General features: G+C 38.9%; 1 protein-coding gene across 1 annotated transcript; it reads left to right on the top strand.

The window, feature by feature from the left end:
* On the top strand, positions 1 to 27,293 carry LOC307154463 (protein NLRC3-like). Its single transcript, XM_079864433.1, has 8 exons — positions 1 to 135; positions 1,642 to 1,807; positions 2,159 to 2,275; positions 2,372 to 4,249; positions 4,376 to 4,546; positions 5,070 to 5,243; positions 21,687 to 21,733; positions 24,978 to 27,293. Exons 2-8 carry the CDS (start codon positions 1,701 to 1,703, stop codon positions 25,499 to 25,501), a joined length of 3,018 nt encoding a protein of 1,005 aa, XP_079720559.1. The 5' UTR covers positions 1 to 135; positions 1,642 to 1,700; the 3' UTR covers positions 25,502 to 27,293.
* The last annotated feature ends 656 nt before the right edge of the window (positions 27,294 to 27,949 follow it).

Below are 27,949 nucleotides of genomic sequence, written 5' to 3'. Positions count from 1 at the left end.
GTTGCTTCCCCTTCACACAGAATCAATCTGTGATTGGATTTCCCCCTAGAAATAAAAGGGAAAAAAAGAAAAGTTATTCTGTTTTGAGGCTTTAAACCTGTTACACTGGATTTTTAAACGGCTGTAGATTCTGTGGTAAGTTCAGAACTTATTCTTTATGTACACATGTTGTCATATAAAAATGAGCTGCTGTTTGATTTCTTGCTTTTCTTCACATGGGATTTCAAATATGGATCATTATATTTCGACAAAGAAATGCTCTGACCATAGTCAAAAACATGGATGACTAAAGTAAAATTACTTTTGATATTTCCTCAGATCATTATATATAATAATATAAAAACAGTTATGAAAAAAAAATATGTATTTTTTTTATATTCAAATATTTATAGATCATGACATCAAGTTAAACTTTAAGTTGAACTTTAGCTTAAGCTTTCTTAATGTTTAGAAAAATAGTTCTAAATGGTACAGATTACAGTTCTTTGTAACAATAGCAGAACAATTGGTGTTAAATAGAGCCCTTTATAAGGTTACGTAAAGAACCATGATTTTTAATGTCTGTGTAGTACTTTAAACGATCCCATAATAAAAAAATGAATATGTTTTTTAATGTCTCAGTCTGCCTGGATTTATAACATGTAGTGACAGTGTCAGTTCCTCTCTACAAATCATGTGATTTTAGCATTTTGTTGTGTCGGTTCCTCTTTGCAAATGTGGTTTGTGCATGTGATTGTCTGTATAAGCAGAAATAAACAGTTGAGGTCAAAGTCACAATGTCCTCCATTTAAAGGTGCTGTTTTACTCTAATAAAGCATAAAAATACCATAATATGTTTGCATATATTGAGGAAACACAAGTTTACATACTCGTTTCTCTGAAAAACACTTCTACAGCCAGTTATTTTACTAATTATTTTACAAGTTCCGTGTTGTCAGTCGGGTTTTGTTTTGGTCTGTGTGACTCCGCCCACTGCCAGTTCACCCAATAGTATTTTGACACCCTGGGATGCCAGTTGGCAGGAAACACAGCGTATCGCAGCCTTGGATACGAGCAAACAAACTGGGTAAAAAATGGCAGATTCCATGCAACCTAAAAAGCCTTGATATCCATCTAAAATCTCTATGAACGAGAGCATATTAAAGCGCGGATAAATCAACTCATTAACTTACAGTCTGTTAGTCTTTTCAGCTTTCATTGTCAATTGCGCTCTTGCGTGTCCTCAAACTGGCAACCCGCGTGCGAGTTGAGTCTGAGGAGGAGGGGACGGGGGAAACAACGATCTCCAATAGTTTTAATTTGGACTGCAGTACCTATTTTGTCATTCTTACAGACAGCACCTTTAAGTAAAAGCAATTGTTTATGAAGGCCACAAAACAAGTTGGGATGAATAAGTAACCCTGATCCTTCACATAACCATTTCAGCAAGTTTTTCAAGAGGGTATGGTCTCTAAATAGAATATACTACAATTACTTTACATTATGTGTAAGGCAAATAGACTGGTATGTCTTATACGATTAAGAGTTTAATGTATCTGTACTGCAGTGTCCAAAAATACTATAAATGAAATAATTGTAACATCAGTACAGCGTCATTGTATTATTTTTTTATTTTATTTTTTGCTCCGGTTCCAATAAAAGATTTGAAATCAATCACTCCACTTTTTGAGAAAAGGAAGTGGGAGGACGGTGCCTTTAAAATGAGTTCTCTATCTACTGGATCCAGCTCCGTGTCTATGAAGCGTGATCAATCCATGATGAATGATCCCTCTAAATTAATAGATGGAACAGTGTCCTCTGACCTGAGGTAAGACTAATTTTGCATTTAGTAGACATTTGTATTCAAAGTGACTTTCCAGTAGCCTGCTGACAGTGAATGAGTGACAGCTAATGTTACATTACAGAGAAGCAAAGAGTCACTGTCTTACCAAAAAATGTCCTTTGGCATTTTCAAGAAGTTATTTTTGATATGTTGTTATATTTTGGTATTCTTTTTATTTACTCAAGAGGAAACATAGTACATTGAAGAGAGTTCACCCAATATAAAAAAATTCAGTTCATTATTTACTCAGTGTCAAAAAATGAATCAATGTAAATTTTATATGCATGCACAGTATAGCTAATACTCTAAAATGCAGTTTTGCTTGTCTTTTTTCAGTATAATCAGGAAACGGAAATCAGAGTCTCCAGAACCCAGCTGCGCGTCTGTGAAGAGTAACAGATCCATGGAGCCACCTTATAAATTCAGTAAAGGAACAGAGACCTCTGACCTTTCGTTAGTATTTGTAGTTGCTAATTTACTGGTAACAGATATATTTCTTAAGCTCTCCAACAGTCATTGTAATTTTGCTATTTTGCTTTTTAATCTCAGCATGGAAGAGAAACAAGAGCTGATCAGATCTGTGTCGTTCTCTACATCCCACTATCGGACCCACATCAGGCGGAACAAATCTGAAGCAATCCTGCAGACACACACACTGGAGACTGGAGACCTGCAGAGAGTCAAAGACCAGCACAAAACCAGCATGAAGAAGTATGAGAGAATATTTGAGGGACATAAACTCCAAGAGAATCAAACCCTGATAAACAGTATCTACACACATCTCTACATCATAGAGGGAGAGAGAGAAGGAGTGAATGAAGAACATGAGGTTTTACAAATGGAGAAAACGCCCAGAACACAACACTCACAAGATACTCCGATCTACTGCAATGACATCTTTAAACCCTTGCCTAAATCAGGATATGAGGATAAAGACAAAATCAAGACTGTTCTTACTAAAGGCATCGCTGGAATCGGAAAAACCGTCTCTGTGCAGAAGTTCATTCTGGACTGGGCCGAGGGAAAAGCCAATCAGGATGTAGATTTCATGTTTGTGCTTCCATTTCGAGAGCTGAACTTGATCCGAGATCATCAGTACAGTCTTCACAAACTTCTGCTGGACTTTCATCCTGAACTTCAAGATCTAGACTCAAAGATATATGAGTGTAATGTTGTGTTCATCTTGGATGGTCTGGATGAAAGCAGAATCGCACTGATGTTTTTAGAGGCTCAGGAAGTTTCTGATGTGACCGAGACTTCATCAGTGGGTGTGTTGATGTCAAACCTCATGAAAGGAGATCTGCTTCCCTCTGCTCTCATCTGGATCACCTCCAGACCAGCAGCAGCCAATCAGATCCCCTCCAAATACATCAACCGTCTGACAGAAATTCAGGGATTCAATGAGCCTCAGAAGGAGGAATATTTCAGGAAGAGAATCAGAGATGAGCATCAAGCCAACAGAATCATCTCACACATCAGAAGAGCAAGAAGCCTCCACATCATGTGCCACATACCCGTATTCTGCTGGATCTCGTCCACTGTGCTTCAGAAGCTCCTGGAAGAAGATCTGAGTGCAGAAATCCCTCAGACACTGACTGAAATGTACATCCACTTCCTGCTGATTCAGATCAACATGAGGGATCAGAAGTATAAAGAGAAAGATCCAGAGAAACTCCTGCAGTCCAACAGAGAAGTGATTGTGAAACTTGCTGAAGTGGCTTTCAAACAGCTGATGAAGGGCAATGTGATGTTCTATGAGGAGGACCTGAGAGAGAGCGGCATTGACGTCACTGACGCCTCAGTGTATTCTGGGATTTGCACTGAAATCTTTAAGGAGGAATCTGTGATTCATCAGAGGAAAGTATACTGCTTCATTCATCTGAGTGTTCAGGAGTTTCTCGCTGCTTTCTATGTGTATTACTACCACATAAGCAGCAATACAGAAGTGTGTTTAGATTCACTGCATGATTTACAGAAAAGAGCAGTAGAAAAAGCCCTTGAAAGTGAGAATGGACACCTGGATTTGTTCCTGCGGTTCCTGCTTGGAGTCTCACTAGAGTCCAATCAGAGGCTCTTACAGGATCTACTGACACACACAGAGAACAGCTCAGAGAGCATCAGGAGAACCACACAGTACATTAAAGAGAAGATCCAATATGGACATGGACTCTCCACTGAAAGATCCATCAATCTGTTCCTCTGTCTGCTGGAAGTGAAAGATCAGACTCTGTCCAGAGAGATTCAGGAGTTTGTGAAATCAGACAAACACTCAAAAGAGAAACTCTCTCCTGCTCAGTGCTCAACAATCGCCTATATGCTTCAGATGTCAGAGGAGGTGCTGGATAAGCTGGACCTCAAGACATACAACACATCAGATGAGGGTAGAAGAAGACTGATACCAGCTGTGATCAACTGCACAAAAGCCATGTGAGTTGAGGCACATTGGTATCTAGTTACCATATCAAAACTAGTATGCTGTTTTAATATTTTAGTTCAGTGCTTTGATGAGATCATGTGGTACAAACATTTAAAGTAATTAATTATGTCCCACAGGCTTGCAGGCTGTTATCTCACTCAGCATTGTGAAACCGTGTTACCGGCTCTTCAGTCATCAAGCTGTGTCATTAGAGAGCTGGATGTGAGTAACAATGACTTGCAGAATTCAGGGGTGAAGCTGCTCTCTGATGGACTGAAGTTTCCAACGTGTAAGCTGGAGATACTGAGGTATTACTAGGAGACTTACTGAGTGATCTAAGTCTGTTTTTTATTAGAAGTTATATCCTGGATATTTCCTCTTTTGTCTGTAGTTGATCTGCTGTTGATGTGTGTCTGTAGATGATCAATCTGTTGATGTGTGTCTGTAGATGATCAATCTGTTGATGTGTGTCTGTAGATGTTGATGTGTGTCTGTAGATGATCAGTCTGTTAATGTGTTTCTGTAGGTGATCTGTCTGTTGATGTGTGTAGATGATCAATCTGTTGATATGTGTCTGTAGGTGATCAGTCTGTTAGTGTGTATCTGTAGGTCATCTGTCTGTTGATGTGTGTAGATGATCAATCTGTTCATGTGTGTCTGTAGATGATCAGTTTGTTGATGTGTATCTTTAGGTGATCTGTCTGTTGATGTGTGTCTGTAGATGATCTGTCTGTTGATGTGTCTGTAGGCGATCTGTCTGTTGATGTGTATCTTTAGATGATCAATCTGTTGATGTTTGTCTGTAGATGATCTGACTGTGTGTGTCTGTAGGATGTCAGGCTGTATGGTGACCGAGGAAGGCTGTGGTTATGTGTCTTCAGCTCTGAGTTCAAACCCCTCACACCTGAGAGAGCTGGATCTGAGCTACAATCATCCAGGAGATTTAGGAGTCAAGCTACTCAATGACAAACTGAAGGATCCAAACTGCTCTCTGGAGATATTGAAGTAAGTGGGGCAGTAAGAGAGTTATTTGATTTTTCATTAGATTGTTAATACTTTTAAGCTCAGTTGATTAAAAAAATAAATAAATAACTTGTGCACCATGCTTACCAGCCATGACATTGTTTACAATACAGTACAACCTATTGTACCTTATCACTTAAACTGTGTGTGTCTGTGGTACGGTGCAAAAGACTTAGGCACTGTTTAAACTGCAAAAGACCAGAATGAAAACAATCATACTTCTTTAATGGATTTAGCTTTAGTCTCAATTACTGATCTAACACTTCACTAGTTTATAGTACTGTATATGCTTTAGAGCAGAGGTTCTCAACTTAAAGAGATAACCAAATTGCAGGTAAAAAAGAAAAGGTTTATGTGCAATAGGCAAAACTCAGCAAAATCCGGCCCAAGAGGGTCAGAACAAAAAATAAATACATTTTGCCAGGAAAAATAAGATGCTGAGTAGCAGGAAGTAATTCACACAGACAAAAAAACCTAGAATGGGCAGCCTGGTATTGATGTCGGGGCAGGCAAGGGCAAGAAAAAGGAACAAGGCAGGGCAACAAATCCAGGTCAGGAGAAGAGAACCTCAGGATCCCAGGCAGGTCAGATCAGACATTCTAACTAGGCAGGGGTAGACAAAAAAGAAATGCAGGATTGACAGAAAATCCTGGAGCCAAAAAAAAAAAAAAAAAAAAAAAAAATTATTCACATATTATGAATTTTACATACATACATATGCATATATACATATTACATATATTATTTTCAGACATGTGCAGACCTACTATGTACTGATGCACTTTTGCCATTAACCTGTTAAGCTGCAACCCCACTTTTGAAAAATCCCCAGAAATGACATACCCAAACTGAAACAGATACAGTTCATGAACCCTTTGCACTAAAAGCACAAGTATGATCTCATTTGAAAGCTGACACCTGGTAGTTTATTGTAAATGTAGAATTAATTATTGTCATAATGATTTTTTTTTTTTTAAATAGCTTCAAAATTTTGTAAAGTTATTAGAATTTTTTTTTATGAAACATATTAATGAAAATAAAATTGAAGTTGGCACTGGAGCAATCTAGAAATGCACTACAGCTAAAGCCACATGTCTAAACATTTTATATTTAAAATATGAAGATAATAAGTCTAAAACTCTGTATTTAGTTAAATGTTTTTCAAGATCATGTCATGACTTTATTTTGATTAGGCTACTCTAAAAATGCTACTGATGTTTAGTCGTCTTCTAAGCATCCATTCAGACTTTTGTCTCTATTGTTTTGTGGTGCAAACGAGCCCCATTCAGTCTCAGTCTCCCCCTGCACACATTCACACCTCTCCAGACTGGTTATGGCTCGAAATATGCATTTCTTTTGTCTGCATTATAGTTACTAACGACTGGCTATTCACAGCCTATTCATAGGGTTTCAATCCCTAATTTATTTTATCAAAGTTCTCACTTCACATTTGAAGTGCACTAAATAGTGGTCAAATGCACTAAAACATATCAGTAAGCATTCTTATTTAGAACAAAATTCATAAAAGAATAACCCCTGGTGGCAGGTGCACCTGGGCTAGCTAGCATGTTAGCTTAGCACACCATCAATACACGACCATTTATGAGATTAAAACCATGTTTGTGCTCCAAACTTACTTCATAATGCAATCGAGTGTTTTAAATAATCTTCTGTGATATAATTTGGCTTCAGATAAAAAAAAAATCAGACAGAAAACATTATTTATAGTTTTATGCACGATGATAAAGTCTATATCGATTAGCATTACATTATAAATATAATCTATTATTATAAAAATACCTGGCATGGCTTGAAGAACACAGGCAAATCAAATATCATAGCAAACATGTTTATTGTCTTCAAAACATGCATATTACAGCGGGATCTCTGTAGCTTTGTGTGTAGCAGTGACGTCCTGGAATGTCACATGATTATGGCTCTTCTTCATGTCCCATATATGGATTATTTTTTGTGCATATAGCGCCCTCAGGCTGTTGGTATGGATTGAAAACACTGCACATCTCAGTAAGAAGCGATCATAATGATTACATCGACGCATTTGGGTATAAATTCAATAAATATTATTCCTGTCTTTAGAAATATGACGTGAATCTATGAGAATATATCAATATTTCTCCAAGTTTGCACATTTTTGAGCTAAAAGCCCTGAAGGACGCTGTTTTGTGTATCGCTGTCATGACGACAGCACGGGAGTTTTTTATGAATGAAAGCGGCTGACGTGCATAATTCATATTAAAGGTATCGACTCATTTTTTCATTTCATAACTCCTGACACAAATTAAGACATAACTGTCACTATAAGTTTCTCAGAATACAATAGTGGTCAAATACTGAAACTTGAGTATTATATCTTTTTAATGATGTATAGTTTGTCAAGGTATAACATTAAATCTGATAGTAACTTTGAACTATATAAATAAAAAAACGCTTCAGTGCGCCCACGCACTGGTGAAGCTTAACAGGTTAAAGAACACTTACAAGCGTAATTTGGCAAAATTCCATCAGTAGGCATTATTTTTGTCAATTTAGTGATCAAAATGGACAAATATGTTATTAGATTAGAAAAATTAAACGAGGAACATACCAATGAAGGGACACATGCAAACAAGTAGAGTTGTAGCATCAGCAGTGAAGGTAGGGGAGTATTGGAAGAATGGAAGAATCAGTTTGCTGTCAATGAGAAGGAAGGGCAGGCTTTCTGTTTGCTCCGGAGTAAAGTAACTGAAATCAATGCGAGGTAGCTTAAAAGTGTCCCAGGCTGTGACATTTGCAACATTAAAAATGATGTGGCTCCTTGCCAAACATTGCAGACTATTCAATGATGGGGAACTATTTAAAAACTGTTTTCTGGAATCACAATGTCTTTTTGATCATATGAGCAACAAGAGCTAGACAATCTGCAGGATAAAAATATTACAGCTCAGTAAAGACACAGTTACGTGTTGAATTTCAGAAATGTATGAGCACTTGACAGAAGATCTAAAAACTAAGCTAGCCACTGCTTCAGGACTCCTCTGGCTGCAGATGAATTGACAGACATCAGATATGTTGCTCAGCTTTGCATTTGGTTGAGATGTGTGAATTCAGGAACTTTTGAGATTACGGAAGTTTTATTGGCATTGAATCTGCAACAAGAACGAACAAGGGGCAAGGGCATTCATAGAGCACTCAGTGAAGCATGCAAAGATATGAACATACCGGCATCCTCAGTTGCCTCCATCACTACTGATGGTGTCCCCTCAATGACGGGAAAACACAAGGGTCTTGTTGCTGAAATGCAAAAAACACTGCCCTTACTTGTTGGCATTTCACAGTATTGTGCACCAGCAAACTCTATGCAGTAAGTTAATTGATGGATACCTCATGAAGGTTATAGACACTGTGGTCAAGGTGGTCAACTTCATTTGAGCATACCCTCTAATGTATTGCCATTTTTTTGTGTAGTTGGATGAATTGGATGGTGCCTTTAGACACCTTCTGCACAGTGGAAAGTCTTAAATTGTTTTCTGACTGTACTCCTTGTGATAGTTTACTTTCTTGATGACATTGGTGAAGAAGAGAGATTTCCAGTCTTGAGAGATAAGGAGTGGAAAACAAATCTAGCTTTTCTATCACGGATACATCACAGTTCACCGAAGCAAGCTGAACTTGCAACTGCGAGGATGTTTCAAAATGAAGCTATAGTACACTACACAACTCAAAGATGGCGATTTAACTAATTTTCCACTTCTGAATGACGCGAATCAAGCATAGCGTCAGTTCTGGCAGGTCACGTTAGTCAAGCTCGCATCAGCTGACTCTCAGCTGATCCACGTCTACCTATAGGAATACGACGCCTATCACCGTATACATATATAAGCTCCTTCAGTATTACCAGCAGCTATTGTGTTTCTCAGGAGCTAATTACCCTCCTCCATCCCCAGCTCTTCCTCTCGTCAGTCAGGATTTGGCATTCTGATTCCCTTGAATCAGAAAAAAAAACTTGAATTATGTGTGTACTTTTAAATCTTGAATTAATGATTTCTGCAATACATTCATGTTGGTTCTGTTCTGTTTACCCTAAGGGGGGTTATTGCTGCTCTTAGCCATGCTAGGCTGCATGGATGCGCAGGGAGTTCTTGCCAAGAACAAAACCATACCGCCAATCCAAACTGTATGCTAATTGTCAGTCATATTTTATGATAGTGGTCCTGACAGAAGTGAGGGTTTACTTGACACACAACAGAGAGAAAGATTTTTTTATTACAACCATCAATCAAATGCAAGAAAAAATAATCTCTCGTCAGATTTTGTAAAACTAAAATTTGCTGGACATTTCATCAGAAAGCCATTCACTTTCCCTGTGGAACAAATCAAGGACTTGGCTGCAACTTTCTTTTGCTAATACCTTAACATTAAATTGGGTTGGTTTGCAGTGGTGACATAATGTTTAAATGATATGCTGCCCATGACGTAGAGCCCTGCATTTCAGCCCGAGCCCGACAGGCCCCAACTTTTTTACGCCCCTAGGGCCGGGCTTCGGGCCAATTTTCACGTCATAGTTCACATGCGGGCCGGGCCTCGGGCCTTTTTTGGGTTATCCTTCTTTTTATATTTTTAGACATTAATTAAAAAAATATGAGAAGTTGACGTCGACGATAGAAGAACAAACATAGAAAGACATTTAATAACCTCATAACTTTCATAATCTTATAATTACACTGACATATGATTGACATGACAGTCTCACGCACGCAAGCACGCGCACACACAGGTTTCCCGTCAGCGCAACCAACGATTCACCTCACTTGCAAATAATGCAGAATATTAAGAGAAAAATCGCAGAGTGATAGAAGAGAGGACTGGGTTAAAATCTCCCACTGTGGATGCTATTCTTTTTCTCCACGATGCTCTGTAAGAGACTGTTCTAACTTTTCGTTTGATTGGACTTTATTTTCGTTTAACTGTTGGAAACTAGGCTACTGATGTTTTTCGTTTTTCGTTTGATTGGACTTTATTTTCGTTTAACTGTTGGAAACTACTGGAAAAAAGAATGGCCATGTTCTGTGGTGCATTTTTGAGGTAAGATAACCTGCAAGTTTGTTTTTTATTTTTTTTATTTAATTTGCTCTATTGCTCATTTCGTTTGCGAGCGCTGTTGCGAGCAGCCTGAGCCTGCCTCAGTATTTCAAAAAAAATTTACTCACTGTGGTTTAATAAATAAACATTAAACTAACTGTCTGTGATATGCTTGAAGTGTTTTATATCTATGGATTTTATTGTAGCCAAGTAAAGTATTAGCGTTGATTTGAGAGGCTAAATTGATCAAACATGTTTTACTCACTGTTGGCTCGGCTGCTTGGTCGTAATTTTTAGTGCAATTTTCCACCGGACAAAATTGCGATTGTTAACTCATGATTTCTGTTCTGTCTGTGCGCACCAATCTTGCACTTCTATCTACTCCTCAACCAGACCACCTAGAGACTTCGGGTTTTCGGCATTATGTTAAGGAAGGTCTAATCTCGGGAACGCACAAAAAAAATCCAGGAAAAGATTTACTATCTCTTAGTGTTGTGATCCCATGACGTCAGAAAATTGGCTAAAACACTCACTGAGTTTTTATTATTATTATTTTTTTTTAAATGCTCCAAACATTTGTCTAAATTAACTTAATAAAGAAATGAAAAGAAAAGAAACATAACTAACAAAACGGACATATTTTAATGGCTGCAAATAGGGCAGGCTGCCGCTGTAAAAAAAAAAAAAAAAAAAACGGGCTCGGGTCGGACTCGGGCTGATAATTCTGATGAGCTGTCGGACACGGGTCGGGCTAGGGCCTGAGCGTCTCGGGCCAGGGCCGGGCTCGGGCCTAGATTTGAGGCCCGTGCAGGGCTCTACCGTGACGTGCACTTGGACTGTAGTGTGGCCCAGTGGGAAAACCACTGCTTTAGAGTGTCAGTTTGTGTGTGTCATGAATCATTCTGTATGTGAGATGAGGGTCATCTAATGGATCTTTTGTGAAGAAATTGCTTTCATTTTTATTTATTTTTTGTTGCTCCCACTATTTTATCTGCCTTTATTGACTTGATACAGCAGAATCCACAAAGCTCATTAAGAAACAAGAAAAACCATTGAAACATTTTCTGTGATATCAAAGTGTGAAACTGTTCATTTAACATCAAGCTAAATTTAAAGGGGTGATGAACTGAGAAATCAAAGTTTCCTTGAGCTTTTGACATATAAGAGATCATCATACTATAATAATATCCTGTAAGTTTCAGAACTGAAAACTACCTTGTTAGTCCAATAAAAGCTTTTATAGACATCAGGCTCAGCAAACGACTCGTTTTTCAAAGTGGGGAACTATGACGTCAAAGAGGATAAAACACCGCCTCCACAAAAGAAGATCAACGCCTACTTCAACACGGCCTGGTTAGCCCCGCCCACCGATTCGCCCAAACATGCTAAATAACATAGGACGACATGATGATTGCTACCGGATCGAGCTACTTCCAAGCAATAAACATGCTGTTGACTAAATATTGTGCAGTGCCTGTTTGTGGAAGAAGACACTCATAAGCTTCCTTCGGATTCCAGCATGGTTAAACTTGATTAAATCAGTCAATCACAATTTCCCGACACGGATCTGCCAGCAACATGTAAGTAACCATGTGTATTCTAATGCCTGATCTGCGATCAGTGATTTCTGATGTGTAATTATTCAAGTTCAGATATTTCTCTTAAAATCGTTCAATACTGTTTATGCATCAGTGACTAAACGATCAACTTAACATAATTTCTCGTAGTATTATGAAAATAATCTTTTTTTAAACTGTTATTAAATTATATAGCCTACAGAAAGCGATCAAAGAACGATCCCTTTCCATTCGCCCAAGCTGTCAATCAAACAGCACAGCGCGAGCCGCGAGAGCTTATCTGGACACTTACCAAACTCGTGATGAAATAATGACACTGTTACACTACACAACGAAGCTCTTACTGTGTACTCACATCGTGTTTGCATTGTGATTTGGTGTAAGTGTAACGGAGTGTATGTTAAATGTATATGTTAAATTACTGCATAAATGGGACAGCGCCATCTGTCTGATGCGTGATGGTATTTAGGGCACGAAATAGGTACCGCCCACAGCAGAAATGACGAGATATGCTGTGGGTAAGTTGCACGTTTTAGCGATCAGAGAATAAGCAGTTAAAAGTGTCCAAAACACATAAATAATCTCTTTATTGTGGATTAATCCTGCAATGAAACTGCAAGGCATGTTTTGATGTGTGTTTGGCGTCGAGTGTGTTATGTTATATCGAGTTATATTGATTTTGTATTACGAGGCATAACCGTAATTAATTTGTGCATTGTCTTGTGTTTATGTAGAACTGATTTATTCTCTGAAGAAGTGAAAAGCCTATTTCCATGTTTGTGTCTCCATTGTGCAGGTAAATATTTTGTTATAATGTGTTTTATGTATTAATTGCTCTATTTCATGTGCATGTTCACCACTAGATGGGGATGTTTCCCTTTATATTGGATATAATTGAATTTGTTCTGTATTTCATTGAGTTGATTTGTAATTAACTCTTGGAAAATGTATTATAACTGTCAAACTGCTAATTGTACTCACTATACGATCACAACGCAACAGAAATATTGCATTAATCTAAAAAGATTAAAAAAGAAAAAGAGTACTGTTTCAAATAAACAGCAGAAATGACGAGATATGCTGTGGAACTGATTTATTCTCTGAAGAAGTGAAAAGCCTATTTCCATGTTTGTGTCTCCATTGTGCAGTGTGCAGTGTGCAGTGTACAGACCAACCAGGCAACACCGTCACATTGGTGCCGTGAAGTTGTGATGTCGCTGTGTTGTTGTGGGTCGTGTCTTCAAGGAAGTTGATGGAAATCACCGTCCTGCTGCATAAGGATTGAAAGCATCCGTCATCAGTTTTACAGCTCGTTCTTGGGTCACAGCCTTTCCTGTTCAAGAGACTTTTTCACTTTATCCTTTTTCAATTTAAAGGAGAAAACGCTCTGATCATTGACATTGACTTTATTTTTGTGTTTGTGTGAACTTGCAGCACATTTTATCATTCATAATGAGTAACAGCAAGAGATATTTGTGTGATCAATTCACTCCTAGTCCAGTAGGCAGAGGCAGAGGGGTTTTAGGTGTACCACTTCCCTTTTCAATAGACAGCCCCGATAGTGGAATTAGTGATAGCAGACCTGGCATTACTAGAAGGGAGTGTGCTGTGAGAGATTGTGATACAGCAGACATGAATTCAGATGTCAATCAAAAGTCTAGAGATTTCAGCACGTCAACACCTAATGCTGACCATGGTGTGCCCGATATGTTAGGACAAATGAGTTCAATTGTCCAACAAATTGGCCAGCAGTTAGCAGACAACATTATGTCCCATTTTAGTCCTCTTAGCTTGGACATTGACACGCCAAAAAGACAACTACCTGACGATTCTAAGACTATTAATGGCCCATCAGGCATGGGGAATCTGTCGCAAAGTCAAGTAATTCAGCACAGAAAAGTCAAGGAGCCACCTTCATTCAGAGGGGACGGTTCTGACACAGTTGAAATTGAGGAATGGGAAGATCTGTTGAGAACATTCGTTAAAAAGAGTAACATGAACCCTGAGGAACATGTAGAAGAAATTCTTGTGCACCTACGTGGTAAAGCAAAGGATGTAGTCAAATTCTGGATCAGGAACTGTGATTCTGCCACAACTGTCTGTCCAAATTCTGTCTATAGCCTGTTGCGCAAACATTTCAGCTCTAATCATTACTCACCTGTCCCGCTTGCTGATTTTTACACTACCTTGCCTGAGGAGAATGAGAATCCGTACGACTACTGGCTGAGACTCAACAAGGCAGCGGATGTTGCTTTAGAATGTCTGCGAGAGCATGGTAAAACACTTGAAAAGCCCAGTGTGGAAGTGGTGCACATGTTTATTAGACACTGCCCAAGCAAAGACTTAGCCCTAACCTTCAGGTCAAAACCGATTGACAAGTGGTCAGCACATGAAGTTCAGGCTGTGCTTAACGATTATCAGTCGGAGTTGTCTTTCAAAGCCGCCAGTACAGTGCATCGTAGTCGAAATGAGAAAGTTTCAGTCAACAAGATTGATTTCAATGCAGTTCCAGTGCCCGCTCCCACAGTCTGCGAACAACAGCAACAGAAATGTACAGATTTCTCTGCTCTTGAAAAGGTCATTGACATGCTTGAAAAAGTCCTGCTAACCAACACTAACAGACCTCAGTCTCATTCAAGACGCCAGCCTACTAGGAGTCTCCCTAGGATCGAAGGTCTCGATGTTTTACCCTGTGCCATCTGCAAAGATGCTGCTCACTCTGCCTTAACTCATTGTCGTGAGCACCAACTGTGCTTCCAGTGTCAGTCACCAGGTCACTCCAGACGCTTCTGTCCCAGGTGGAGAAGACAACCGCCTCAGCCCGATCAGGAAAACTAGCAGGTCTGTGCGTAAGGGAGGTTAGTGCAGACCAGATCAATAACCCTCCCATTTCTGACACACAAGATTACGAATCTATATATGAACAGCACAAACCCAGTGTTCCCTATGATAAAACGGCTGTCTTTCAAGGAATACAACGAGTCCCCAGAGCTGATTCATTATTTTACACAACTGTGTCGGTAGAAAATGGCCCGTCTTTTACTGCATTACTCGACAGTGGTTCGATGGCCTGCACTCTCAGCGAGGCTGCTGAAGCTAGTTTGTTGTCAAGTGCTCTCACGCTGACAAAGTGTCCCGCCAATGATGTTGTAATTATCGGATGTGGTGGCCATCAAGTCACACCAACTGCAATGTATGATCTATCTGTCAGTGTTTATGGTTGCAAAATGATAATACCTGTGCTGATTGTTCCAGGACAGACAGATGAGATGATCTTGGGCAGCAATGCCATCAAAAGCATGCTGACTCTCCTGAAGAATACTGATGATTACTGGAAATTGATCTCACTTCCAAGTGGTAATGGTGAAAACGAGACTTTAGATTTTATTTCTTTGCTGTCCAACACTCAGAGATGGAGAGGTGATTACGCACCTGAAAAAGTCGGTACTGTTAAACTCAAGCACTGTGTGATACTTCAGCCTCATAGTGAACATCTTGTTTGGGGCAAGCTTCCGGTCAATGCCTCCATGTCTGTGGGAAGTACAGTGCTTGTGGAACCTACCCAGTCCAAATGTGGCTCTAGACAGATCATGGTAGGCAGAGTCATTACACCTTTATGGGGCGACGGATGGGTACCTGTGAAAATTATAAATCCTACGAATAAGGTGTTGACACTAAGAAGGAATGCAAAAATCGCAGACGTTTCTCCATGCATCGCAGTGGAAGATCTTCCAGAGAGTGACCATATTAAATCTCAAGTTCAACACTTTCAACATGAGGAAGCTTCTCAGGGATCTGAGGAAGAGATGGTGCATATCTTGAACAACTTGGGACTGAAAGACCTGGATCTGACAGAGTGTGAAGTGTCCTCAGCATGTAAAATTGATTTGCTTCGTCTCATTGAGAAATATGAGTCTATATTTTCAAGGGACAAGATGGACTGTGGTGAAGCCAAAGATTTTGTACATCGGATTCGTCTAGTGGACGACAAACCTTTTCGTCTTCCCTACCGCCGTGTACCTCCAAGTCATTATGAGAAACTGAGAGTAGCACTGGATGAGATGGAAGAGAAGGGTATTATCAGAAAATCAAATAGTGAATATGCTTCTCCTCTCGTCCTGGTGTGGAAAAAGAACGGTGACCTGAGGATCTGTACCGACTTTCGATGGTTGAACGCCAGGACCGTGAAAGACGCCCATCCTCTGCCACACCAGTCAGACGCCTTAGCTGCTCTTGGGGGGAATGCTTTCTTCTCAACTATGGACCTTACCTCAGGCTTCTATAATGTTCCGTTACACGAGGACGATAAGAAGTACACTGCTTTCTCGTCGCCATTCGGACTGCATGAATATAACAGGATGCCGCAGGGCCTCTGCAATAGTCCAGCTACATTCATGCGTATGATGATGTCAATCTTTGGTGACAAAAACTTCACAAGTTTACTGTGCTATCTTGATGATCTCATGGTCTTTGCTCCTAACGAGCAGGTTGCACTTACCAGGTTGGAGATGGTGTTCTCAAGACTCAAGGCCCACAACCTCAAACTTTCCCCTAAAAAATGCCATTTCTTGAGAAAGTCTGTAAAGTTTCTTGGTCATGTCATATGTGAAGATGGTGTCAAAACAGACTTTGATAAAGTAAAGGCCATTACGGAAGTACAAGCAGTGGATTTAATGGACTCTGATGGAATCACTCCATGCCACAAGAAAATCAGATCATTCTTAGGCATGGTACTATACTACCAACATTTTATAGAAAGATGTTCCATTAAAGCCAAACCCTTGTTCGACCTGATCTCAAAGACAGACACTAAAGGCTCCAGAGGCAGGAGGAGGAAACTCACCTCAAAGGCTATGTGCGTTAAACTCTCACCAGCAGACTGGACGGAAAAATGCCGGAAAGCATTTGACACTTTAAAGGAGGACCTTCTCACAAGTGTAACGCTGGCACACCCAGACTTCGAACGTGACTTCATACTGGCGGTAGATGCCTCGTTTGATGGATTGGGTGCTGTTCTTTCCCAGATCCCAGAGGGTAGCACTATGGCCAGGCCGGTGGCATTTGCTAGCAAGACGCTATCACGTTCACAGATAAATTACCCAGCCCACAGGCTAGAGTTCCTCGCACTTAAATGGGCGATATGCGACAAGTTCCATTTTTGGTTAAAGGGCCGTCATTTTACAGCTTGGACGGATAATAATCCCCTTACCTACATTCTCACCAAGCCGAGACTCGATGCTTGCGAGCAGCGCTGGGTTGCTAAGCTAGCCTCCTTCAGCTTTGACCTGAAATACGTACCCGGTTCTAAAAACATAGTCGCAGATGCATTGAGCAGGGAACCTTTCGTCCAATCGAGCGTGAGTCATCGACTAGTGACAGAACCTTACCAGTCCTTACTCAATCAGGTTGATGGAGTTGTAGATCACGTTGTCCAAGATTCCTTCCGACTTACCACTAACTGTCAAGTACTGAGTCCTGCTGATGATTCTTCTGGTACAGCTGGAGCTGGCAGTCAATGTCAAATGTCTTCAGATGCTTTGAGTCCACTAGATGTAGCTGCAGTATTGGACGCACATTCTTCTGTTAGTGTAGGACAATTCATTGGCGTGGAATCCATTCCGCAATTCCTTGATGTCGACCAGACTACTGCACTTAATGTGAGCGCACTTTCAGCTGCACAAGAACAGGATAATGCTGTGAGTCGAGCACTCTTTTACGTTCGGAGACACCGACGTCCTAGCAGGCATGAACGTGCTAGTGAACCTCGTACTGTTCTGAGACTTCTTAAGCATTGGACTAAACTTATCATCAGGGATGGCATGCTTTTTAAAGTCAAAAGAGACAATCAAATGAACAAAAAGTTGTATCAATTCATTGTGCCTGATGATTTAAAACAACAAGTACTTCATGGTCTGCATGATGCTGCTGGTCATCAAGGGCGCTCCAGGACACTTTCATTGGCCAGACAACGGTTCTTTTGGACAGGCATGGAATACGACATAGCGAATTATGTAAGGAACTGCATGAGATGTATTGTAGGCAAGACACCTGAACCAAAAGATCGTGCCCTCCTTGAGAACATACGCACATCTGAGCCGATGGAACTCATCTGCATTGACTTTTGGACAGCAGAGCAGGGTGACAAGAGTGTGGATGTCCTGGTAGCAACAGACCATTTCACCAAATTAGCCTATGCTTTTCCCTGCAAGAATCAGTCTGCTAAGCAGGTTGCTCATCATTTATGGAACAGTCTCTTCTGCATTTATGGATTCCCCAGGCGTGTGCATTCAGATCAAGGTCCAAGTTTTGAGAGCAAGCTGATGAAGGAGTTGCTGAATATGGCAGGTGTCAGTAAATCACACACGACTCCCTATCATCCAATGGGAAACGGAATCACTGAACGCTTCAACAGAACCTTAGGGAACATGATAAGAGCCTTACCTCCCCAGTCCAAAGCCAAGTGGCCACAGTCTTTGCAGATGCTGACATTCTGTTACAACTGCACCGTTCACGAGACCACAGGCTTTGCGCCTTTCTATCTGATGTTCGGGAGAGTTCCGCGTCTTCCAATCGATGTGATGTTCCAACATGTCCTGAGGGACGATACTGTTGTGAAGTATTCAGATTTTGTATCCAAACTCAAGTGCGACCTTGGTGAAGCTGCAAAGATTGCACAAAAGCACAGTTCAACTGAGCAAGCCCGGCATGCAAGGATCTATAATCGAAAAGTGAAGGGGTCACCTTTGACCATGGGCGACAGAGTCCTTCTGGCCAATCGCGGCGAGCGTGGCAAACGAAAGATTGCAGACAAATGGGAGTCTAACCTCTACGAAGTTATGTCTGTGAGATCACCCATCAATGTCTTTCGGATAAGAGACACTGTAACAGGCAGAGAGAAGGTTGTGCACAGGAACCTTTTACTCCCAGTTAACTTTCTGTACAAGGATGGCCGTGATTTACCATTTGAGTCCCATTCAAATGATTCAACTTCAAATTTACCTGACCTTCCTGAGAGTGATGCAAGAACGGCCCACTGGGTAATGCAGTCTGATCAGCATAATTGTCCAGATAATGCGAGTGACTCAGTTGCCTTGTCCAGAGTTCAGTGTTTCTTGGATGTGCAGAATCCCGATTCAAAGGCAGACTCTAATACTTGCAACCATTCTGTACGCATGGAACTGGGAGAAGACATTCCGTGTTTATTAGATGAAGGACTACCTACTGACGATGAGTTAGATCAAAGTTTCTCTCAGCAATCTTTGACAGCGTCAGTTTTTCCACTTTCACATGAAGTAAATAACCCTGTTCCGGATACAGTTAACCCTGTAATTTGCAATCAACCAAAGCACTTTCAAACAGGCACATTTAGTACAAGGGTTGGTAGGATCATTAAACCTCCACGAAGATTGATTTGCGAGATGAATAGTCAGTTTGTGCATGATTCATCACCTCCAGTGATTTCTCTTTTTGATGTGGTGAAAAACCTTTTTCATGGGTAAAATTTTATTTTGATATAGTTTTGAGTAGAGATTTTGTCTCGAGAAGTCATTTAAATCTTTGACTTGTGTATATGAAGAGAGGTGTATAGGGCATCTCTTTAGTCTGTGTTAAGTCTGGATTTTGGTACCAGTCCATACTTGCATACTTCCTCTGGAAGAATTTTGTAACTGATACTTACACTGCAATATGTCAAGGAGTTTCTTACCTTTTCTCTTTTCCAGTCATCCTTGTTTTGTTTTTGACCTTTTCTGATTCTTGTATTAAGTTTTCTATTGTTCAGGCGCTTTCCCCAGTTTAGCATAATTTAAGGGGGGTGTATGTAACGGAGTGTATGTTAAATGTATATGTTAAATTACTGCATAAATGGGACAGCGCCATCTGTCTGATGCGTGATGGTATTTAGGGCACGAAATAGGTACCGCCCACAGCAGAAATGACGAGATATGCTGTGGGTAAGTTGCACGTTTTAGCGATCAGAGAATAAGCAGTTAAAAGTGTCCAAAACACATAAATAATCTCTTTATTGTGGATTAATCCTGCAATGAAACTGCAAGGCATGTTTTGATGTGTGTTTGGCGTCGAGTGTGTTATGTTATATCGAGTTATATTGATTTTGTATTACGAGGCATAACCGTAATTAATTTGTGCATTGTCTTGTGTTTATGTAGAACTGATTTATTCTCTGAAGAAGTGAAAAGCCTATTTCCATGTTTGTGTCTCCATTGTGCAGGTAAATATTTTGTTATAATGTGTTTTATGTATTAATTGCTCTATTTCATGTGCATGTTCACCACTAGATGGGGATGTTTCCCTTTATATTGGATATAATTGAATTTGTTCTGTATTTCATTGAGTTGATTTGTAATTAACTCTTGGAAAATGTATTATAACTGTCAAACTGCTAATTGTACTCACTATACGATCACAACGCAACAGAAATATTGCATTAATCTAAAAAGATTAAAAAAGAAAAAGAGTACTGTTTCAAATAAACAGCAGAAATGACGAGATATGCTGTGGAACTGATTTATTCTCTGAAGAAGTGAAAAGCCTATTTCCATGTTTGTGTCTCCATTGTGCAGTGTGCAGTGTGCAGTGTACAGACCAACCAGGCAACACCGTCACATAAGCATTTGTGAGAGTGCAAAAATTGAGTTGCAATGATAAGATCTTTATTGTGCTCATCATGCTGCAACCTTTCATGCGATGGAATAGATTTAAATATAATGCTTTAAACGATACTTTTCACGATTTGTTAATCTCGATAGCTGTAATAGTAAAAACGTAGTACAAGTTTTCGAGAGAGTTCATGTAATACTAGCTATTTCATTGCAAGCATGTCAGCCAATCACAGCAGTGGGCGTTTGCACTGCAGTCTCACAGCAGACACGCCCCTTAAAACGGAGCGTTCAAATCTGAGGCAGAAATCAGGCTTGGAAAAATGGCTTTTATTCATAAATTATGACAATTTTGTATGTAAAAATCATACTAACATTATAAGGGCACCCCAGGCAACATTATAAAATAATAAAACAATCCAGTTCATGACCCCTTTAAGTGAAAAAAAAAAAAGACAATTAAACAAACTGTTTTTGTTTTTTATCCTACTAGTATTTGAGAGAGAGATTAGTGCAATGCTGCGTTCTCACCGAACGTGAATTGAGCGTCTGGAGCGAGTGATTTCCATGTTAAGTCACTGTTACGACGACATCAGCCATCTTGCAAATAGAAAACCGCCTAGCACTTGAAGAATTTCACCTCGAGAAGAATTTCACCTCGAATGAGCGTCTATTTTGCTTCAAACGCTCGCATTATAATTTGACGCGCGAGTGGATTCAAAATGTTCAAGCGTCCAACTAGATGCGATAGAAGCGAATTTGACGCTCAATTCGCATTCGGTGTAAACGCAGCAAAAGGAGGGTTAAATTGTATCATAATTTGCAGTAACACTTTTGAACCTGTATAGTGCACTGTGAGCCATTCACCATGTAGGAAGTAGTAAATGTGTTGAGAAGTAAATCTGTTTAAAAGCTGAGGTGAAGAATGATGTCATTAACATTTTTGATCCATACTGGTGGTAGAGACCAGGAACATTTTGTATGCATATATCTTCTAAGTTTGAAATTTGTATTTTTTTATGGGAACAAAAGCTTAAAGATAGTCTTAATGCTAACATTTATTCTAAAAGCCAAAAAATAGTTGCCACTATCTATTTTACACAATTAGCATTTCTAAAACGATGTGTTTTTTTTTTTTTTTTTCTGTTCAGTTTAGATCATGGAGGACATTTCAGGATCACACCAGGACTGAGAAAATGTAAGTCATCATGTACACACACACACACACACACACACAGCTAGACATTTTTTGTTCTAAAAATGTTCTGAGAACATTATCATGCAGTGTTCTAATAATGTTTTCAGCGGGTAGTTTTATTTTAGTTCCCAGAATGTTCTACTAAAAGTTAGGATAACATTCTCTAAAAACATTCTAAAAATGTTTAATGATTACATTGTTAGAACATTATTCCCTAATGTTCTTTTAACATTTTCAGCGAGTAGTTGTATTTTTGTACCCCGAATGTTCTCTTAAAAGATTCCCAACAATGTGCTTTTCCATTCTTCACGTTTTCCTTGGCTGCATTTATAATTTGAAGTCGATGCACTCTTTTAGAGCTCCTGGGATTCAACCTTATTTTCTTCATGCATGAATAGCCTATGTAAATTGTAGCTTATATTCAATTTAATCAATTATCATATTTTGATGTTTAAATTATAACGCTGAAAACAGTCTCGTGACTCGTGATTTGATTACATCTTTAATTAGTGATAGAAGTTACTAAGTAGCATGAAGTTATTATCTTAACATTAACATTAAAACACTAACATTTTTAACAAACTTAATTTCACAATTAATTCAAATATTTTTACTATAGTGTATTTGCATTTATATTTTAGTTTAATTATTCTTTTGTCTGAGTTGCAAGGTGTCAGGTCTGATGATAAAAGAAAACGCATGTGCGACTGGATTTTGCAAGTGTTGTCATGGAAATGGCAGGTGAGGGATGAAATAGGGACGTTCGCAAACTGGCCCGGACAAATGTCCTCAGAACGTCCGTCAGCGAACGTTACAAAGTGAACCAAATGCGGACGTCATCGGAATGTCCATCAGCTAACGTTACAAAGCGGGCCAAATGCGGACCTAAGGGGACGTTCGAAAAGTCCGGGGGACATCCCTTGTTAGCTGGGAACACATAACATTAGCCTAATACATTGAAAAATGTACTAATATTGATATTGCTCTAATCGCATTTAGACTCTCAATTTAACACAATATATTTTGATGTAGCAGAATTTTATTTTATTTTATTTTTGTCCATTTGTTGTCCATTTACATACCGCAACTCGCTCAAAATAAAAATGTAGCAGTCCGATGTAAAATAATCCATGTTTTAAACAATGTAAAAGCCACAGAACTGAAGTCGGCTAGTACTGAAGATCCCAAGCAGCAGCACGCACGCACGCACACACACACACATACACTCCAACAGACGATATTCAAACTTGACCTGTAAAGGCGCAATTACAGGAAAAGATGACATGTTTTAAAAGAAAGAATATGAAAAAATATACACGTGCTATTTATTTATTTGTATTTGTAGGCTGGCTGTTATATTTAATCAATTGGTTAAATGGTGTTTTCATTGCAGTGCATGATTAAAACTTAAACTTACAATAAATGATATACCATATATAACAACATATATTTACCACTGCTCTGCTAAACAGCAGTTTAACAGAGCAAACAGATTATATATTAAACAGAGCAAACATTGCATATGTATTCATATAAAATTATGTATATATGAAAAACTAATGGACTAGTCTCATGGTGACATTAGAGTTATATTCATGTGACCCATAATGACCCTTTTACACTTTAACAAATTATTGACCTTTCCTTTAGAAACACTCTTATGCCTAATAATGTCTTGCTTTTCACCCTGTGTGGTACTGTTACACAACCTGTTGGTTTAGGGTTAATCCTCTGTCCAACGCAACACTTTGCTAACATTGGCATAATTCTATACAAGTTACAACATATACCCCGGGTTGCACAGGCAAGGCTTAAGCCTGTAGTCCCAGACTAAAATGTATGTTTGAGCTGTTTTATCTGAAAGCAACTTGCACTGGCATATCTTAAATATGTCAGTGCCATTGTTTTGTCTCAAGATGCACAGCAGTAATGTTTCTTTTTTTCTTTTTTCTAAGGCATATTTTTAAAAGCTAATTAAATGCACTAAGGCCTAATCCTGTCTTAATATAAACCATGTATGTGAAACCCTAACTCTAAACCTAACCCTTGTCTACAGACCTTTATTTAACAGCATGGATACTCCAAGGTGTTGACTGCAGTGGTTAGGCCTCAAGCGTTGATACAGGACAAATAACTTTTCACTGTCACAGTCTGTAATGTATTTTAGCAAAGAGTGTTTGTATGGATTGTCCCTAAGCTAGAGCCATTAGTGCATTCAAGTCATGTCAAAAAGATCGTATTTACAAGTTGAACGCACATGAACGCCACCACAATGATGAGAATATGAGTAGGAAGCTCAGGATTTTCTTTAAGCCCCAATCTTGAAGAGTTAGGAGTGTGTCAGTGAGAAACATTGTGGAATACCACAATACTTAGGTATTCAGCAGTGACATTGTCAGGCTTTTTTACAATGAAGTAACCTAATGCCTGCACAAAATATGATAGCATTATAATATAACAATATAATATGTAATGATAAAGTTTACAGTGGCTTCATAAATTAATTTAAAACATTAAAAAAAGATAATTTTACAGCCTGCTACCTCAACAACATCCCTAAAAAAATCCTCAAAATGTTTCATGCAAAATGTTCTACTTTTGTTAAAAAGTCAGTTGACAGGAATGAAAACATTTATCTCAGGACTTAATAATATCCTGAACACATTTTACGAACATTGATTTGATAATGTTCCTCCTCTATTATTATGAAACATTGTGCCAATGTTTTATAAAAGATCATTCTACAAACTTTTACCTAAACAACATCCTAAATACATCCTCAAAATGTTACAGATAAAATGTTCTAGTTTTGTTAACACGTCGCATTACAAGAACGTTTTATAAAAAACACTCATCATCTCAGGCCTCAATAATATCCTCAAAACATTTTACGAACGTTGATCTGATAATGTTCCTCCTCTGTTATTATGGAACATTGTGCCAATGTTTTACTGAGAACATTATATAATCTGTTATCTCAACAACATCCTCAAAACATCCTCAAAATGTTACAGTTAAAACGTTATATTTTAGTTTACATTTAACCTTATAGAAACATTATTTGAAATGAGAAAACATCCGTAAAACATTCTTTGAACATTACATTCAAATGTTTTCTTTAAAACATTAACCAAACTTGTAGGAAATGTTAGCCAAAGTTCTGAGAACGTTCCCTGCTAGCTGGGCACACCTGTGAATATATTTACAGTGTCATAGATGTGCTGATCTCTCTTGTTGTCTTCAGATGCCTGCGATCTCACACTGGATCCAAACACAGCAAACACTCATCACATTCTGTCTGAGGACAAGAGAAAGGTGAAACACACCAAAGAGCAGCAGCCGTATCCTGATCATCCAGAGAGATTTGAGCTCCATGACCAGGTTCTGTGTGGAGAGAGTCTGACTGGACGCTGTTACTGGGATGTTAAATGGAGTGGCTCAGGTCATGTAGCAGTGGCATATAAAGGAATCAACAGGAAAGAAGGGAGTGATTGTCGGTTTGGACTCGATGACAAGTCCTGGAGTCTCTTCTGTAGTAATAAGGTTTACTCTTTTTGGCACAATAATAAAAGCACTGATGTACGTGGCCCGTCAGCCCGCTCTAATAGAGTAGGAGTGTATCTGGACGTGTCGGCTGGCACTCTGTCCTTCTACAGCGTCTCTGACACACACACACTCACACACTTACACACATTCAACGGCACATTCACTGAACCCCTCTATGCTGGATTTGTAGTTTATCCAGATTCGTTTGTGTCTCTGTGTTAAGAACCATATGGAAGCCTGTTTTCCATGCACAGTAAATTCCCCGGTGTTAAATTAACGGTGTTCATATGGGATCTACCAGCAGGGTGTTAAAAGTAACACCGAAGCAGTGTTAATGTTAATGAGATAATTAAGTGATTAATTGAGTGATGATTGACCAACAAGCAGAATCACTGAAGGAGAAAAATCTAAATGTTTAGTTGGGCTCTTGACCCTTGAAACTAATAACATTAGATTTAGTTTGGCTGCTGTAATTGAGTTATAACTACCAGATAAACAAAGAGAAAAAGTGATCTGATGGTGTTGGTTAGTTTTTGTAATAATTATCATTTGACCTGAGTCACTGAACTCATTCAGAGCCTTATTTCTGACTTAAATTTATATTGTTGATTACAGTGTTGATTCAACAGCATAAGATCCAGAATTTTCAATATATTCCAATGGATTTTTAAAAAAGTTCTGATAAAAAAAATAATACAAAAAACTGCCTTTTAGGCACACACAGACATCAAGAATCAGTGTATGAATCTCAACAATGGTGACAAACAGGAAATTCAATTAGGAAAATTCAGATCATAATTTATGCATACCACAATGCATGATGGGAGCCATTAATGAGTTGTGATTGGTGGCACCCAGAATGCACAGCAACATGCTTTATTATTGTCACCATTGTTGAGAATCACAGGCTGATTTTTGATGTCTGTGTGTCTAAAAGACAGAAGACTTTAGCTTTTTTTTGTTAAAGTTTTCTTTCAGAACAACTTGTAATCCTTTAGATTACATTACAAAAGGTCTTGTGGCTCAGATAAGGTCCAGTTCTGATTTATTTCATTTGCTTTTGGCTATCCAGGTTCAGAAAGTAAAAGTCCTCCTCAGTATGTTGTTCCAATCACCTGGATTTGCTAATTCAGCAGGAGAGAGAACTAATTAGTGAAATCAGCTGACTGAGTTCATGGGTGGAATAAACATATGGCAGGACTTCTACTTTCTGACCCCTGGACTAGCCCTGACCCCTCGGTGAGGTTTGGGAGAATGCTATTTTTAATCGCCAAACCGACACCATGCAGTTGTTGTCCTACCCTCTCCAGTAAATGTATAACCCTCACCTTCCTCCTTTAATGATCCTTCACCCAGAAATCTGGTCTCACTTAGTGCAGCTTTATCTATGTTATAACGCTTAAGCTCAGCAGTGACCAATGCTGTCCTTTGACTAGGCTGATTAGTGCCATAGTTTGATTCCAGGAGAGCTCTAATGTTTCATGTTGCTATACGTAACGAAATATATTTCTTTTGCATTCTGTGAACACTGAAACAGAATGGGCCGATAGGTGCGGCATCCTTTCCAGGCCGTCTGGAGCAAGGTCACACACACACACACACACACACACACACACACACACACACACAAAGCTGATTAAAAAAACATTGAGCAGATCTGATAAATCAAATTATTTTGCCATAAAAATAAACTTTTGCCATATTTTACCCCAGAAAAAGGGAAAAAAACATTCTGAATGATGATAACTTATCAATTTCTGAAAGCTCAAATTATATTATGATTATCTGTATATAAATGTATGTAATGATTAGACTGTACAGTGTGAGGTATTGAGGACATCAGAGCACATGCTGATCAAGTATAAATTTAATGCATGAGGGAAAAAACTTAGACAAACTTTTAATGTTAGCTTGAAAAATAAAATCATGATTGGAAATGTAATGATTAGTTTGATGAGTGTGGTTCATCAGCAAAGCAGCTATTATTCAACTTATTAAATCACATATTTCCCCTAATGTCTAGTTCTTGTGTTGTTTAATTTTCATTTAGTGTGTGTGTGCGTGTGTGTGCGTCAGAGGTGGAGATTCCAGGGGTCAGAAAGTAAAAGTCCTGCCATATGTTTATTCCACCCATGAACTCACACAGCAAACACTCCAGTGTTAAATGAACTCTCCTGGGAGTTTATTTGGCTCCAGACTCAAGAGTGTTAAAGTTAATGAGCTAATTAAGTGATTGTTTGAGTGATGATTGAGCATTATTGAAGACACCTGATGTTAACAAGCAGAATCACTGAAGGAGAAAATCACAATTTTAGACACCGTTATGGAGATTAGTGTTCGATTTAGTTGTGCAGTTGACCTTCAAATGAATATCTTTAGATTTTGTTTGGCTGTTGATCTGAGTTATTACAGCCAGATGAACAAAAAGAAAAGTTGATCAGGTGGTGTTGGTTATATTTGAACATAATCATAATTTGTTCTGAATCACTGAACTCAATTAGAGCCTAATCTCTGACTTAAATGTATATTGGTCATTACAACATCACAGTAATTCTACAGATTAAGTTCCAGATTTTTCAATATAATTCAAATTATTTCTTAAAAGTTGTTCTGATAAAGAAAAAGAAAATCTTTCTTTAAGGCACACACAGACATCAAGATTCAGTGTAT

This window comes from Squalius cephalus (assembly GCF_949319135.1).
Source record: "Squalius cephalus genome assembly, chromosome: 2".
Taxonomy (NCBI): domain Eukaryota; kingdom Metazoa; phylum Chordata; class Actinopteri; order Cypriniformes; family Leuciscidae; genus Squalius; species Squalius cephalus.
Note: the sequence above shows the minus strand (reverse complement) of the source record. Positions and strands in the feature narration are given on the sequence as shown.

What these genes read in the sequence shown, in the direction of transcription:
- LOC307154463 (XM_079864433.1), top strand. Translation starts at nt 1,701, where the DNA reads ATGAGTTCTCTATCTACTGGATCCAGCTCCGTGTCTATGAAGCGTGAT. An exon ending in TGTAAGCTGGAGATACTGAG is followed by an intron (nt 4,547 to 5,069) that starts GTATTACTAGGA and finishes GTGTGTCTGTAG; the next exon opens with GATGTCAGGCTGTATGGTGA. An exon ending in CACACCAGGACTGAGAAAAT is followed by an intron (nt 21,734 to 24,977) that starts GTAAGTCATCAT and finishes TGTTGTCTTCAG; the next exon opens with ATGCCTGCGATCTCACACTG.